This window comes from Rhinoraja longicauda, chromosome 32, assembly GCF_053455715.1.
Source record: "Rhinoraja longicauda isolate Sanriku21f chromosome 32, sRhiLon1.1, whole genome shotgun sequence".
Lineage (NCBI taxonomy): Eukaryota > Metazoa > Chordata > Chondrichthyes > Rajiformes > Arhynchobatidae > Rhinoraja > Rhinoraja longicauda.
Genome location: NC_135984.1, coordinates 29,000,998 through 29,016,886, shown reverse-complemented (window position 1 = coordinate 29,016,886; position 15,889 = coordinate 29,000,998). Strand labels below are relative to the sequence as shown.

At 46.6% G+C, this 15,889-nt stretch overlaps 1 protein-coding gene across 5 annotated transcripts in view; it reads right to left on the bottom strand.

The window, feature by feature from the left end:
* nfrkb (nuclear factor related to kappaB binding protein) overlaps window positions 1-15,889 on the bottom strand; it is a 112,279-nt gene that overhangs the window by 11,363 nt on the left and 85,027 nt on the right. For all 5 annotated transcript variants that reach the window (XM_078426997.1, XM_078426994.1, XM_078426995.1 and 2 more), the window contains exons 23-24: window positions 13,578-14,306; window positions 8,556-8,662 (exon numbers count right to left, since the gene is read on the bottom strand). In XM_078426997.1, coding sequence (XP_078283123.1) covers window positions 8,556-8,662; window positions 13,578-14,306 — 836 coding nt within the window. The remainder of the gene's footprint in view (window positions 1-8,555; window positions 8,663-13,577; window positions 14,307-15,889) is intronic.

Genomic DNA, 15,889 nt, shown 5'->3' with positions numbered 1-15,889 from the left:
CAAAACGGCAAGAGCCCTGGGCCAGACGGTTTTGGAATCGAATTTTATAAGACGTTTGCTGACCAGGTAACTCCGATCCTGCACAGGATGCTCTCCCACTCAATCAAGTTGAAAAAGCTCCCACCGTCATTGTACAATGCTAATATTTCTCTCTTATTGAAACAAGACAGGGAAGAAACCAATCCCTCCTCATACCGACCAATTTCTATGCTTAATTTGGATTTCAAAATTTTTACTAAAATAATGGCGACCAGACTAAATAAGTGTATAGAATCCATTATCCATACGGATCAGACCGGGTTCATCCCCAATAGGTTCTCTTTCTTTAATGTTAGAAGAGTAATGAATATTATGTATCACAAATTTGACAGTTCTTCCAAACATGCCATTCTGTGCTTAGACGCAGAAAAAGCTTTCGATCAGGTTGAGTGGGGATATTTAGTCAGAGTGCTGGAAGTGTTTGGTCTTGGTGCCTCTTTTATTTCCTGGGTACGTCTAATATATGCTCATCCCACCGCTTCCATACTCACAAGCCAGGATAGGTCACCCCCCTTTGCCCTTCAGAGGGGTACGCGACAGGGCTGCCCCCTCTCGCCGCTCCTCTTTGCGTTAGCCATTGAGCCACTGGCAATCGGCATAAAACCGATAATACTGGGTGGGGTGGAACATAAGATATTACTATTGGGCGGCCAATGTTAGAGTCATGGTATACTGGCAGTATGCATATGAACTTGGATATGACCTGCCCCCTTGGCTGGCGATTGAAAAAAGCTTAACCCCAAAAACCTCTCCTTGCTCTCCTTTTTTCATTACCCAGATCTCTCACCTCTCTTAGAGAGGATCACTTCACTCTGTCCAATGCTCAGAGAATATGGCACCAAATTAGGAAAGCTTGTGAGCTTCCGAATACGTCAATGCACGCCCCAATCTGGCATAACCACGCTTTCCCCCCATCATTTACAGACACAGCGTTCAGAGAGTGGAGCTGTAAAGGGATAGTTACAATAAAAGATCTTTACATAAATAGACACTTTGCATCATTTGATCAGCTACAATCCAAGTTCTCATTGCCCAAAACTCAATTCTTCAGGTACTTACAGCTGGGAAATTATGTTCGACAAAACAATTCGCTTTTTGAGTCCCTGCCCGAAGACGACTCATTGTCCAAACTTTTGCTGGGTCCCCCGGAAGCAAAGAACCTAATCTCATCTTTTGTAGGTATCTTTTCAAACAAACTAGATAAATCTACTTTAAAAATAAAACAAACCTGGGAAGAAGACCTTAACATTGAAATTGATAATGATGTCTGGAAGGTAGTACTGAAAAGTATAAAATCCTGCTCTATTCATTCTAGGCTACAACTGATTCAATTCAAGGTTATACACAGATTACACTACTCTAAGGTTAACATAGAAACATAGAAAATAGGTGCAGGAGTAGGCCATTCGGCCCTTCGAGCCTGCACCGCCATTCAATATGATCATGGCTGATCATCCAGCTCAGTAACCTGTACCTGCCTTCTCTCCATACCCCCTGGTCCCTTTCGCAAAAAGGGCCACATCTAACTCCCTCTTAAATATAGCCAATGAACTGGCCTCAACTACCTTCTGTGGCAGAGAATTCCACAGACTCACCACTCTCTGTGTGAAGAAATGTTTTCTCATCTCAGTCCTAAAAGACTTCCCCCTTATCCTTAAGCTGTGACCCCTGGTTCAGGACTCCCCCAACATCGGGAACAATCTTCCCGCATCTAGCCTCTCCAACCCCTTAAGAATTTTATATGTTTCTATAAGATCCCCCCTCAGTCTTCTAAATTCCAGCGAGTACAAGCCCAGTCTATCCAGTCTTTCCTCATATGCAAGTCCCGCCATCCCAGGGATTAATCTGGTGAACCTTCTCTGTACTCCCTCTAAGGCAAGAACGTCTTTCCTCAGGTTAGGAGACCAAAACTGCACACAATACTCCAGGTGCGGTCTCACCAAGGCCCTGTACAACTGCAGCAGAACCTTCCTGCTCCTAAACTCAAATCCTCTTGCTATGAATGCCAACATACCACTCGCTTTCTTCACTGCCTGCTGCACCTGCATGCTTGCTTTCAATGACTGGTGCACCATGACACCCAGGTCACGTTGCATCTCCCCTTCTCCCAATCGGTCACCATTCAGGTAATACTCTGCTTTCCTGTTCTTGCTGCCAAAGTGGATAACCTCACATTTATCCACATTATATTGCATCTGCCATGCATTTGCCCACTCGCCTAATCTATCCAAGTCACTCTGCAGCCTCCTAGCATCCTCCTCGCAGCTAACACTGCCACCCAGCATCCCTCTCCCGATCAGAACTGCCCCCTCCATCGACTCCTTTAAGTCCAGGCTCAAAACATATTTCTACTCCCTAGCGTTTGAGGCTCATTGAGGAGGCGCTGTGAACTGTTTGCGTGCTACTGTATGTTTTCATTTTTTTTCTTCTATTGGAACCTAATCAAATGTACAGCACTTTGGTCAACGTGGGTTGTTTTTAAATGTGCTATACAAATAAAATTGACTTGACTTGACTTGACCCAGCTTCGTGTCATCCGCAAACTTAGAGATGTTGCATTCAATTCCCTCGTCCAAATCATTAATATACACTGTAAATAACTGGGGTCCCAGCACTGAGCCTTGCGGTACCCCACTAGTCACTGCCTGCCATTCCGAAAAGGACCCGTTTATTCCTACTCTTTGCTTCCTGTCCGCCAACCAATTTTCTATCCACCTCAAAACTGAACCCTCAATACCGTGTGCTTTAAGTTTGTACACCAATCTCCTATGTGGGACCTTGTCGAAGGCCTTCTGAAAGTCCAGATATAACACATCGACTGGTTCTCCCTTATCCACTCTACTAGTTACATCCTCGAAAAATTCTATAAGATTCGTCAGACATGATTTGCCTTTGGTAAATCCATGCTGACTTTGTCCGATGATTTCACCACTTTCCAAATGTGATGCTATCACATCTTTAATAACTGACTCTAGCATTTTCCCCACTACCGATGTTAGGCTAACTGGTCTATAATTCCCCGTTTTCTCTCTCCCTCCCTTTTTAAAAAGTGGGGTTACATTAGCTACCCTCCAGTCCTCAGGAACTACTCCAGAATCTAAAGAGTTTTGAAAAATTATCACTAATGCATCCACTATTTCTGAGGCTACTTCCTTAAGCACTCTGGGATGCAGCCTATCTGGCCCTGGGGATTTATCTGCCTTTAATCCATTTAATTTACCTAACACCACTTCCCGACTAACCTGGATTTCCCTCAGTTCCTCCATCTCATTAGACCACCGGTCCCCCGCTATTTCCGGCAGACGGTTTATGTCCTCCTTAGTGAAGACAGAACCAAAGTATTTGTTCAATTGGTCTGCCATCTCCTTGTTCCCTATGATCAATTCACCTGTTTCCGACTGCAAGGGACCTACATTTGCCTTAACTAATCTTTTTCTCTTGACATATCTATAAAAGCTTTTGCAGTCTGTTTTTATGTTCCTTGCCAGTTTTCCCTCATAGTCTATTTTCCCTTTCCTAACTAAGCCCTTTGTCCTCCTCTGCTGGACTCTGAATTTCTCCCAGTCCTCTGGTATGCTACTTTTTCTGGCTAATCTGTATGCTTCATCTTTTGTTTTAATACTATCCTTGATTTCCCTTGTTAGCCACGGATGCACTACCTTTCCTGGTTTGTTCTTTTACCAAACTGGGATGAACACTTGTTGTAGTTCATCCATGCGACCTTTAAATGCCTTCCATTGCATGTCCACCGTCAACCCTTTCAGCATCAATCGCCAGTCTATCTTGGACAATTCACGCCTCATACCCTCAAAGTTACCTTTTTTTAAGTTCAGAACACTTGTTTCTGAATCGACTTTGTCACTCTCCATCCTAATGAAGAACTCTACCATATTATGATCACTCTTGCCCAAGGGGCCTCGCACAAGACTGCTAACTAACCCTTCCTCATTACTCAATACCCAGTCTAGAATGGCCTGTTCTCTCGCTGCATAAAATCTTTCCTGCCCTCTCACCTTTGTGTAATAGATGCAAGACCGCTGAGGGTACACTCGCTCACCACTTTTGGACTTGTCCAAAACTTCACGTTTGGTGTCTTTTATTTCAATGGTACTCTACTGTTTTAAACGTCACTTTAACTCCAGACCCTGAAACTGCTCTATTCGGAAATTCCACAACTCTTGAGAAGCTAGACCATAATGCTCGCACAATCTTGGTTTATGGTATGGTAATTGCCAACAGATGTATTTTGAAACTATGGAAATCAGACTCTGCTCCTCAGTTTGAGACTTGATTAAGAGAATTAATGGGCATCTTACACGTAGAGAGGCTGAGATATGAATTGTCTAGCCACCCTCAGAAGTTCTTCAACATATGGAACCCAGTGGTGCAGCATATTAAGGACAAGTAAAACTATCCCCTCAATGCCACAGGCTTTTGTACCTTATTTGAATCCAGCAGTGAAAATACTGAAAATACTGACTTGTGAAAATTACCTTGCCTCATGTTTTTGTGCTTTAGTCTTTTTTGTCACATTGTGGTCATGTTTATTTATTTATTTGTTTATTTGTTTGTTTTTGTTTGTTTGTTTTCATGATTATGTAGGGAAGGGGAGGGTTGGGGTTTACTGTTGTTGTTATATACACTGTAACTAAAAATTAAAAAAATAAACATTTTAAAAAAAAGGAGAGGGGATTTTATTGAAACATAAGATTATTAAGGGATTGGACACGCTAGAGGCAGGAAACATGTTCCCGATGTTGAGGGAGTCCCGAACCAGGGGCCGCAGTTTAAGAATAAGGGGTAGGCCATTTAGAACGCAGGCGGCACGGTAGCGCAGCGGTAGAGTTGCTGCTTTACAGCGAATGCAGCGCCGGAGACTCAGGTTCGATCCTGACTACGGGTGCTGTACTGTAAGGAGTTTGTACGTTCTCCCCATGACCTGCGTGGGTTTTCTCCGAGATCTTCGGTTTCCTCCCACACTCCAAAGACGTACAGGTATGTAGGTTAATTGGCTGGGTAAAAATGTTTTTTTTTTTTAAATTGTCCCTAGTGGGTGTAGGATAGTGTTAATGTACGGGGATCGCTGGGCGGCACGGACTTGGTGGGCCGAAAAGGCCTGTTTCCGGCTGTATATATATGATATGATGATATATGATGAGAAAAAACGTTTTCACTCAGAGAGTTGTGAAGCTGTGGAATTCTCTGCCTCAGAAGGCAGTGGAGGCCAATTCCCTGGATGTTTTCAAGAGAGAGTTAGATAGAGCTCTTAATGATAGCGGAATCAAAGGATATGGGGAGAAGGCAGGACTGGGATACTGATTGTGCCATGATCACGGTGAATGGCGGTGCTGGCTCAAAGGGCTGAATGGCCTACTCCTGCACCTATTGTCTATAGGAGATTGTAAGAACCTTAATAAATAACTTTGTCTCTTCTCAGGTCACAGACAAGATCCCAGAGGACTGGAGAGGAGCTAATGTTGTTCTTTTGTTTCACAAGGGAAGTAGTGAGAGTCCAGGGAATGATGGACTGCTGAGCCTCATGTCACCTTCATCGGGATGGGATTTACTCCCATTTGGAAGAGAATGGGCTAATGGCTTTGTTCATGGCGGATCATGTCTTACTAACCTGATCAAGGTTTTTCAGGATGTGATGAAAGTGATCAATGAGGGTAGGGTGGTGCATGTTGTCCATGTGGATTTTAGTAAGGCTTTTGATAAAGTCCCTCGTGGCAGGCTGATCCTGAAGGTTAAGATGCATGGAATTCTGTATGGATTCAGCACTGGCTTACTGATAGAAGACAAGGGGTTGTGGTGGAAGGACAATATTCTGGCTGGAGGTCTGTGACCAGTGGAGTTCCGCAGGGATCTGTGATGGGACCCTAAGACACAGGATTAACAATGACTTGGTCATATGGATTCAGAACTGGTTTACTGATAGAAGACCGAGGGTTGTGGTAGAAAGACAATATTCAAGTTAGACATTTATGACCAGTGGACCCCTGTGCTGGGACCTCTGCTGTTTGCCATATGTATAACTGACTTGGATGCAAACGCAGATGAGTTGGTTAGTCAGTTTGCAGATTGTACCAGGATTGCTGGTGTAGGAGACTGTGAGAAAGGCTGACAAAGTATATAGTGGAATATAGATCAGCTACAGAAGTGGGAAGAGAAATGGCAGATGGTTTAATCTGAGCAAGTGTGAGGTGTTGCACTTTGTGAGGTCGAATGCAAGGGGAAAATATACAATTAATGGCAAGACCCTAAACAGTACTGATTCACAGAGGGATCTTGGGATCCAAGTCGACAACTCCCTGAAAGTGAAACACAAGTTGAGAGTGATAAAGAAGTTCTATGGTATGCTTGCCTCCATTGAGTACAACAGAACCAAGAGTCAGAAAGTCACGATGCAGCTTTATAGGACTTGGGTTAGGCGGCATTTGGAGCAGTGTATACAGTGGTGTGGGCTGAATCGCTTGCAGCTCAACACCAACAAGACTAAGGAGTTAGTGGTGGACTTTAGGAGGAGAGGCCCATCCATGTCCCCTATCTCCATCAAGGGTGTGGATGGGCAGTTTATCCAGGAGTGCAAGTTATTTCGAATTTACCTGGACAGGTCCAGGAATGCCAGGCACTGTACAAGAAGGACCAGAGCTGTCTGTACTTTCTGAGGAGGCTCGGCTCTTTCAACGTCTGCAGTAAGATGCTGCAGATGTTTTGTCAATTGGCCAGTGCCATCTTCTACGCTGTCGTGCGCTGGGGCAGCAGGGCGAAGACTGCGGACGCCAATAGAATCAACAAGCTCATCAGGAAGGCTGGCGTCGTCTGGGGGTGGAATTGGATTCATGGGAGGATGCTCCTCAAACTGCAGAGCACCTTGGACAATACAGCTCACCCTCTCCATGACACACTGGTCAACCTGAGGAGTACCTTCAGCAACAGACTGGTTCCACCAAGATGCAGCACAGAATGCCATAGGAGAGCCTTTTTCCCTGTGGCTATCAAACTGTACAACTCCTCCCCCTTGTGTCGTGGGGTAGACTGACCCCCCCCCTCCCATCTATGCACATCCCTCAGCCTGGACTTTTCGACTCAATAATTTAATTTCATGTTTGTGCAATATTACGTATGTGTTGTGCAATAACTGGTCACTTAAACTTCATTATTATTATAATTATCATAATGCACATGACATTTTCAATACCTTGTAACTGTATCTTTTGACTGGTGGCAGACCAATTTCCCCCTGGGATAAATAAAGTGGTATGGTATTGTATCGTCTGGTGGCTCTGGTTGCCCCATTACAGTGAGGACATGAAGCTTTGGGAAGGGTTTACCAGAGTGTTGTGTCTGAGCTGCAGGGAGAGTTTGAACAGACGCAGATTGTCATCTCCAGACCTCCCATAAGAGCTGAGAATGCACTTGGCCAGGCTCTGGGATTTGTCTGCCTTAATGTGTTTTAAAGCCATAATCTTTGGCACTTTGTATATGGTCAGAGACAACACAACTCTGAGGCCTCAATTCCTTAGCGACCCTGATAGATATTTGCTATCTCCCCCCATCTTGTGGTTCCACACAGAGATGGCCACACTGATCTTTCAGGGCAAGTGTACTTGCAGAGAGACTTGCCTGATCACAACTGCCTTAGTCTGACATTTGCCTCCTTTCTTCTGACCAGAATCACATCTATCATCAACCAGGGCCCCCCACACTTGCCAGCCTCACCCTTCACCCTTACAGGACATGCTGCCCCTCTACTCTGCTATCTCACTTTAGAAAGCCTCCCTCTGGCCAGCTCTCCCCTCACCTGCAAACAGACTATAAAACAGTTTATAAATGATGATCATTTGTATTTCTCTTTCTCCCAGGGTAAGGGAGTCTAAAACCTGAGGGTATAGGTTTATAGTGAGGAGCTGGAGGGTGGGTTTTACACACAGGTGGTGAGTATATGTAACAAGGTGCCAGAGGAGGTAGTAGACACAGGTACATGGATGGAAAGGTTTAGAATGATATGGGCCAAAACCAGGCAGATGAGATGAGGTTAGAAAGGCAGTGTGGTTGGCATGGACGAGTTGGGCCGAAGGGCCTGTTTCTGTGCTACATGTCTACATGAGAGAGCAACCCAATGGCACACATCAGCTCCCAGCACAATGTTTCAGACAGCAGTCTACGGCGGCTCCAACTACCCCATCAACTCCTTGCAGAACCTCGCATTGAAGGAAACATAAGCCTGGCCTCTGCATGAACCCGCTTGCTCAGGTTCACCCAGTTCTGCAAGCTGTAATGGCACCGATCAGTCCCGTCTGAGGTTACTGCCACAGTTCATCTCATCCATTAACAGTCTCTGCTGACATTTCACTGCAGTGAGAGTGCAGTGCAGCCCGAGCACCTTACTCTCCCACCTCTGCTATCCCTGGGTTCCTGGTCGAATGGCCAGGGTACGTTTATCAGCTTCTAACCCTGGGCCACTCAGCTGCAGTCTGCCTCACTCTGCCCAATCCACTCTCCGCATCACTTACTTTGCCCCGAGGTTGCCCTTGATTATTGGTCCTGCCATCACGCCCTTTCCTTTGAGAGGTTGGTTCAGTACCGACAATGGCACGGTGATGGTAGCAGGCAGCTTAGTCTGTACAAGGGAAACAGACACAAGTTAGTAGATCATGGAGTCATACAGTGCAGAAACACGACCTTCGGCCCACCATGTCTATACAACCAAGTATCCATCGACACTAACCCTATTTGCAAGCGCACTGGTCAGCCTTCCATGCCCTCAGGTGCTGATCCACATACTTGTTAAATGTCATTGTGCGACCAACTGCTGTAATGCCTTCTCCTTTACTTCCCATTGGATGCAGCTCCATTTTAATAACGAGTAAGGCATCTTCCAAATGGCAATATGCAGGGCAGTAGTGTGCACAAGCACATTCGCCTGGCTTCCACATTGATGGGCAGTAGTGTGCACAACCACGTCCACCTTGCTCTTACATTGATGGGCAGTAGTGTGCACAAGCACATTCGCCTGGCTTCCACATTGATGGGCAGTAGTGTGCACAACCACGTCCACCTTGCTCTTACATTGATGGGCAGTAGTGTGCACAAGCACATTCGCCTGGCTTCCACATTGATGGGCAGTAGTGTGCACAACCACGTCCACCTTGCTCTTACATTGATGGGCAGTAGTGTGCACAACCACGTCTACCTTGCTCTTACATTGATGGGCAGTAGTGTGCACAAGCACATTCGCCTGGCTTCCACATTGATGGGCAGTAGTGTGCACAACCACGTCTGTCTTGCTTCCACATTGATGGGCAGTAGTGTGCACAAGCACATTCGCCTGGCTTCCACATTGATGGGCAGTAGTGTGCACAACCACGTCCACCTTGCTCTTACATTGATGGGCAGTAGTGTGCACAAGCACATTCGCCTGGCTTCCACATTGATGGGCAGTAGTGTGCACAACCACTTCCACCTTGCTCTTACATTGATGGGCAGTAGTGTGCACAACCACGTCTGTCTGGCTTCCCCATTGATCTTGTTCCCCTGGTACAGTCATTCCCAGAATCTCACCAGATTCTGGACTATCCAAGACGGTCAGATTCACCCCCGATAGTCACACACCACAACGTTGCAGACCAGTGCCGCTGGCAATTATAAGAGCAGAGGAGTTCACACACATATTGGGCTGATTGTACCGATGGTGGCTGAAGACTATTATCCAGTTCCCTTTGTGGGCCAAAACACTCACCGTCACTGAAGATGCTCTTTATCTTTCTAAATCTTTGTGAATTTAAATACCTCCAAGAAAATCTAGGAAGAACAATCTCAGTTCTCCACACTATCCATTTAACTGTTAGCACCATTCTCATTAATCTTTCCTTGAACTTCTCCAATGGTCAGATTCTTGCTACAATGCAATATAAAGTTATTCCAGTGAGAGATAAACTGAACTTTTATTTACAGGTTCTGCAGAACATTTGCGTTCTACACCTCAATGACTCATCTAGTTACTCATGGATCTCCTTCACTAAACCCTTTTAATTAGCTTGAATATATATGTGGTGATTTATTGTTGTTCTGCAGGGAGGATTGTGTTTGGAGCTCATGTTGGATCAGCCAAATGCAGACGGGCTGCGCACTTACATAAGTGTGCAGATTATCCTCCACTTACTCATCCTTACACTTTAATTCCCTCACACTCTCACGCTGACCCCCCTGTCCTTGGCCTTCCACACTGCTCCAGTGATGGTCAATGCAAGCCTGAGTGCCACCCTCCATCTCAGAAATTAGCAGTCAAGTCTCAACAACTTCACCGCCATTGTTGTATCTCACACTGTCAGCTGGTGGGTTGTTTGTCCCCACGCTTTCATATCTCCTTCATAGTACCTTTACCACAACTTGCCATATTCAATTGCTCCCGATCTCTAACTTAGCAAGAGCCTCTCTCTTCTTTCTCCATTCCTCCTAACTTCCTCCTAACTTCTCTGCAATTTAATACTTGTTTCATTTATAACCACCAGTTTGTTCCAGATATGGACTACTCTCGGAGTAGTCCAAGGTCCCTCTTAAATCTCTCCCCTCTCACCATAAGCCAATGCCCTCTAGTTTTAGAATCCTCTACCATGGGAAAAATATTATGAGCATTCACGTTCTTCATGATCATGGACACATCTTGTACCTGGTCACTCCCTGGGGAAAAGGTACCGCAGTGTAAAAACGCACACCTCCAGATTCAGGGACAGTTTCTTCCCAGCTGTTATCAGGCAACGGAATCGTCCTATCAGCAACTGGAGTGGTCCTGACCTACCATCTAGCTCATTGGTGGTGACACCAATTGGTGGTGGTCCTGACCTACCATCTAGCTCATTGGTGGTGACACCAATTGGTGGTGGTCCTGACCTACCATCTAGCTCATTGGAAATGCTCAGACTTGACTGGACTTTATCTTGCACCTAACGTTATTCCCTATCTCCTGGACAGCTCGATTGTAATCATGTATAGTCTTTCTACTAACTGGATAACACACAACAAAAACACTTTTCACTGTACCTCTGTACACACGACAATAAACGAAACTAACACCTGTAACCTCAGCCTCCTACACTCCAAATATAAATAGTTCCAACCTATCCAATATCTCCCCATAACTCAAGCATGAAGGCTCAGATAACATCTTAGTGAATCTATTCTGTACTCTTTCCACCGTGATGACACCAGAACTGTGTACAGTACTCCAAGTGTGTTCTCACCAACGACTTGTACAGTTGCATCATGATGTGCCAGCTGTTGTACTCAGTACCCTTCCCAATGAAGGCAAACATTCCAAACACCTTCTTCACCACTGTGCACTGTTCGCCATCATCTCTGTAACACTCTTCAGGGCTCTAACATTTACTGTGTAAGTCCTGCGCTGGTTTGACATCCAAAGTACAATATATCTCACTTGCTAGAGGTAAATTCCATTGGCAATTCCCTAGCCCAAATACCCAACTGATCTAGAATCTGTTGTAAACTTAGATTCCTAATCAGATTTGAGGGACGCGGTTTCTTATTCCATGCTGACTACCCCGAATCATTCCGAATACTTAAAGTACTCATTTATCAATTATCAGGGATTTCATGGACTGACTTCATACATTTCACCACCAATTTCCATCCTGCTCTTAAATATACTTGAACCATCTCTGACATCTCCCTACCGTTTCTGGATCTCACCATCTCCATCACAGGAGACAGACTAGTGACTGACATCTACTACAAACCCACTGACTCCCACAGCTATCTGTACTACACTTCTTCCCACCCTGTCACCTGCAAAAAGTCTATCCCCTACTCCCCTAAGGGCGGCACAGCGGTAGAGTTGCTGCCTTACAGCGAATGCAGCGCCGGAGACTCAGGTTCGATCCTGACTACGGGCGCCGTCTGCACGGAGTTTGTACGTTCTCCCCGTGACCTACGTGGGTTTTCTCCGAGATCTTCGGTTTCCTCCCACACTCCAAAGACGTACAGGTATGTAGGTTAATTGGCTGGGCAAATGTTTAAAAAAATTGTCCCTAGTGGGTGTAGGATAGTGTTAATGTGCAGGGATCGCTGGGCAGCGCGGACCCGGTGGGCCGAAGGGCCTGCTTCTGCGCTGTATCTCTAAATTTAAAATTCCTCCGTCTACGCCGCATCTGCGCCCGGGATGAGGTGTTTCACACTGGGGCATCAGAGATGTTCTCATTCTTCAGGAAATGGGGCTTCCCCTCTTCCATTATAGATGAGGCTCTCACTAGGGCCTCCTCTATATCCCGCAGCTCCGCTCTTGCTCCCCCTCCCTCCATTCGTAACAAGGACAGAATCCCCCTTGTTCTCACCTTCCACCCCATCAGCCAGCGTATCCAACAAACCATCCTCCAACATTTCCGTCACCTCCAACGGGACCCCACTACTGGCCACATCTTCCCATCCCCTCCCCTTTCTGCGTTCCGCAGAGACCGTTCCCTCCGTAACTCCCTGGTCCACTCGTCCCTTCCTACCCAAACCACCCTCTCCCCGGGCACTTTCCCCTGCAACCGTAGGAGATGCAACACCTGTCCCTTTACCTCCCCCCTCGATTCCATTCAAGGACCCAAACAGTCTTTCCAGGTGAGATAGAGGTTCACCTGCACCTTCTCCAACCTTATCTATAGGATTCGCTGTTCCAGATGTCAACTTCTTTACATCGCCGAGACCAAACGCAGGCTCGGCGATCATTTCGCTCAACACCTTCGCTCAGTCCGCCTTAACCAACCTGATCTCCCGGTGGCTGAGCACTTCAACTCCTCCTCCCATTCTGACCTTTCAGTCATGGGCCTCCTCCAGTACCATAGTGAGGCCCACCGCAAATTAGAGGAACAGCACCTCATAGTTCGCTTGGGCAGCTTACAGCCCAGCGGTATGAACATTGACTTCTCTAACTTTAGATAGTTCCTCTGTCCCTCTCTTCCCCATCCCCATCCCCATCCCCTTCCCAGTTCTCTCTCTATCTTCCTGTCTCCACCTATATCCTTTTTTTGTCCCGCCCCCCCTGACATCAGTCTGAAGATGGGTCTTGACCCGAAATGTCACCCATTCCTTCTCTCCAAGATGCTGCCTGACCTGCTGAGTTACTCCAGCATTTTGTGATACCAGGAATTTCAAGGAAAATCAAAACTGCAGCTGCTGGAAATCTGAAATAAAAATAGAAAATGCTGGCAACACTCAGTAGATCAGGTGCATCTGTAAAAAGGGAAACAAGAGTTCATGCTTCAAGTCCAAGTTCCTTCAAAAGTTATTTGATGTGAAATATTACATCATCTCCAACCATGCTCCAACCATCTCTGCTCCTTGCAATACTCAATTTGGCACCGAAACAAGCTGATTAAAAAGTGAACGCAGTGTTATTGGAGGTACAATCATCACGATGGCACACGGTGGATGAATGGGATCAGCCACTTTGGCCAAGGCTACCACTGCGACCACCCTAACACTGGGTGAGGCAGTGCCTCTAGACACCACCAGAGATGGGCAGCACTTCAACTTACCGCCTGTGTTGTGGTCACCATGGTTGCACTGACAGGAACCTGCCTGACTGTGGCTGTACCCGTTCCTATAGAGATTGGCAGTGCAGCTGTTGGTGTCATCTTGGTGACGGCCTTTGATGCAGCAGTGCTGACTGTTGTCAGTGTTACTGCAGCTGAGGATATTGTGCCGGCAGCTGTGAAGGGCTTGCTGGAAGTTGCCACGGCAATGGCCTGTCCGTGTTTGGGAATGACGCCGAGTCCGGGCATGATGCGGATGGTGGCTGTCGGCTTGGTGTCCGTCGAGGAGAGGGGAGCACAAACTTTGCTCATCTGGTCAGCGACGGTTACAGCCAGGGCAGGCATTAGGCGGATGGCGGCGCTGGTAGCGTCCGTCACCTTCAAGTCTGGCGTAACCTTGACCACGGTGGAGGTGGCCGAGGCACTCGTGCAGCTGGAGGTCTTCACCAGGGAGTCCGTGGGCTGCACGGCTGGGGTGACGCGCAGAGTGGCTGAAATGCCCTTGGTCCCGAGCATGTCGGGGGTGAGTTTGACGGTGGTGACTGGGGCTTTGGTTAGCGTGGCCATCATGTCCTGTGTGATGCGCAGCACTGTCTGGCCCTTGGAGTCGGTGGTGATGGAGGACGGTGCCAGGCGGAGCACGTCCTTCCCCTGGATGCGGATGTTGGTCGCCGTTAATGGGATCCCTGCGCCAGACTGGGTCTTCATGCCAAGCTGGCCTGCAATGGCAACCTAGACAAGAAGCAGCTAATCAATTACTGTTAACATTCACAAAACAAACTTCAGTTTTCACACTACAAGCCCAACCTCAGAACCGCAAACAGGGGTCTTGTTTCTGTGCACGCACCCGTCAAAATCTGAAACCACAGCAGTACACAGCATAAGAATCTGTTGATCAATTAACTTCTGCCACAGCTAATGGCTCAGGTAGTTTATAAAACAACCGCTCACACCCCAGTAGCAGTAATTTACTGAGTGATCTGGAAATTCAGGGGCCAAGACCAGAAACAAAAACTGCAATCAAGTGTATCCAATCCCGAATGGGTACTGGAAATGAGACAATTGGATAAGCCTCAGAGTAGTTAATTTCCCTGCGGTTAGTTCATATGTTCTAGGAGCAGAATTAGGCCATTCGGCCCATCAATTCTACTCCACCATTCAATCATGGCTGATCTATGTTTCCCTCTCAACCCCATTCTCCTGCCTTCTCCCCATAACCCCTGCCACCCTCACCAATAAAAAAAATGCATTCTGTGAGTGTCGATTAAATTAGATGCTCAATGGATCTCAGCATTCATATCGTCTTTGGGACAAAGACATGTTAGGTCTCGGGGGGGGGGGGGGAGGGGGGGGGGAGGGGGGGGGGAGGTATCACCAGGAGCAATGTGGAGCACTAAACTCTATGACCTCTCAAGGAAAGGACAACACCAATAATCATCTGAGTAATAGAATGCTCAATGCTCATCCATTTCTATGGAGTTGTTTATGTACAATTCAGTGTAAGAGAGTTGGGTCTCATTACATTCCAGTCGACTGTGTCTAAGGCCCACTGAATAACGGCCCTCACTGCACTTTTACCTCTTTAAAAAATGCAATTAAACTGATCAAACAGGACCTCCCCTCAACAAAGCCACGCTGACTATTAATCCTGTCCTTCAGAATATATTTCAATAACCTCTCTTACACCAATGTTGGATTCGCAAGCCTATAATAACATGGCTTATCTCGAGTGCCCTCCTTGAATAAAGATACCACATTGCTGCCCTTCAGTCATCTGGCGCCACAGTCACCAGCAACGATGGAAAACTTCCTGTCAGGCCCCAACTATCTCCACCCTTCCTTACACTAAGCAACTCTTGTTAGTATTGGGGAAGTTAAAACCCCTCTAGTACTACAACTATTAATCTTACACCTCCCTATGAATTGACTACATTTCCCAAGATATTCTATACGTGTATCAGGAGCAAGATGGAGGCCAAGGAAACGGTGGGTCGTATTCTATGCATGGAGCCAGGAGATGTGGGCGAGGTCCTAAATTAAAACGTCTCACGTATGTGGATAATCTGGAGCAGGTCAGTATGGAGGTGGTGTTGGATGTGGCATCTTACGCCATTGGCAGGGAAATTATTGGAGAAAATACTTTACATACATTTGGAAAGACAGGAACAGGACAAAGGACAGTGTGGCTTTGTGTGGGGGAAATCTTGTCACTTGTAATTTGACTGAGTTGCCTAGGGAGATACTGAGGAGATTGATGAAGGCAGAGGGGAGCAAGTCGGCCACACTGACATCAGTATGGTATTTGATAAGGTCCC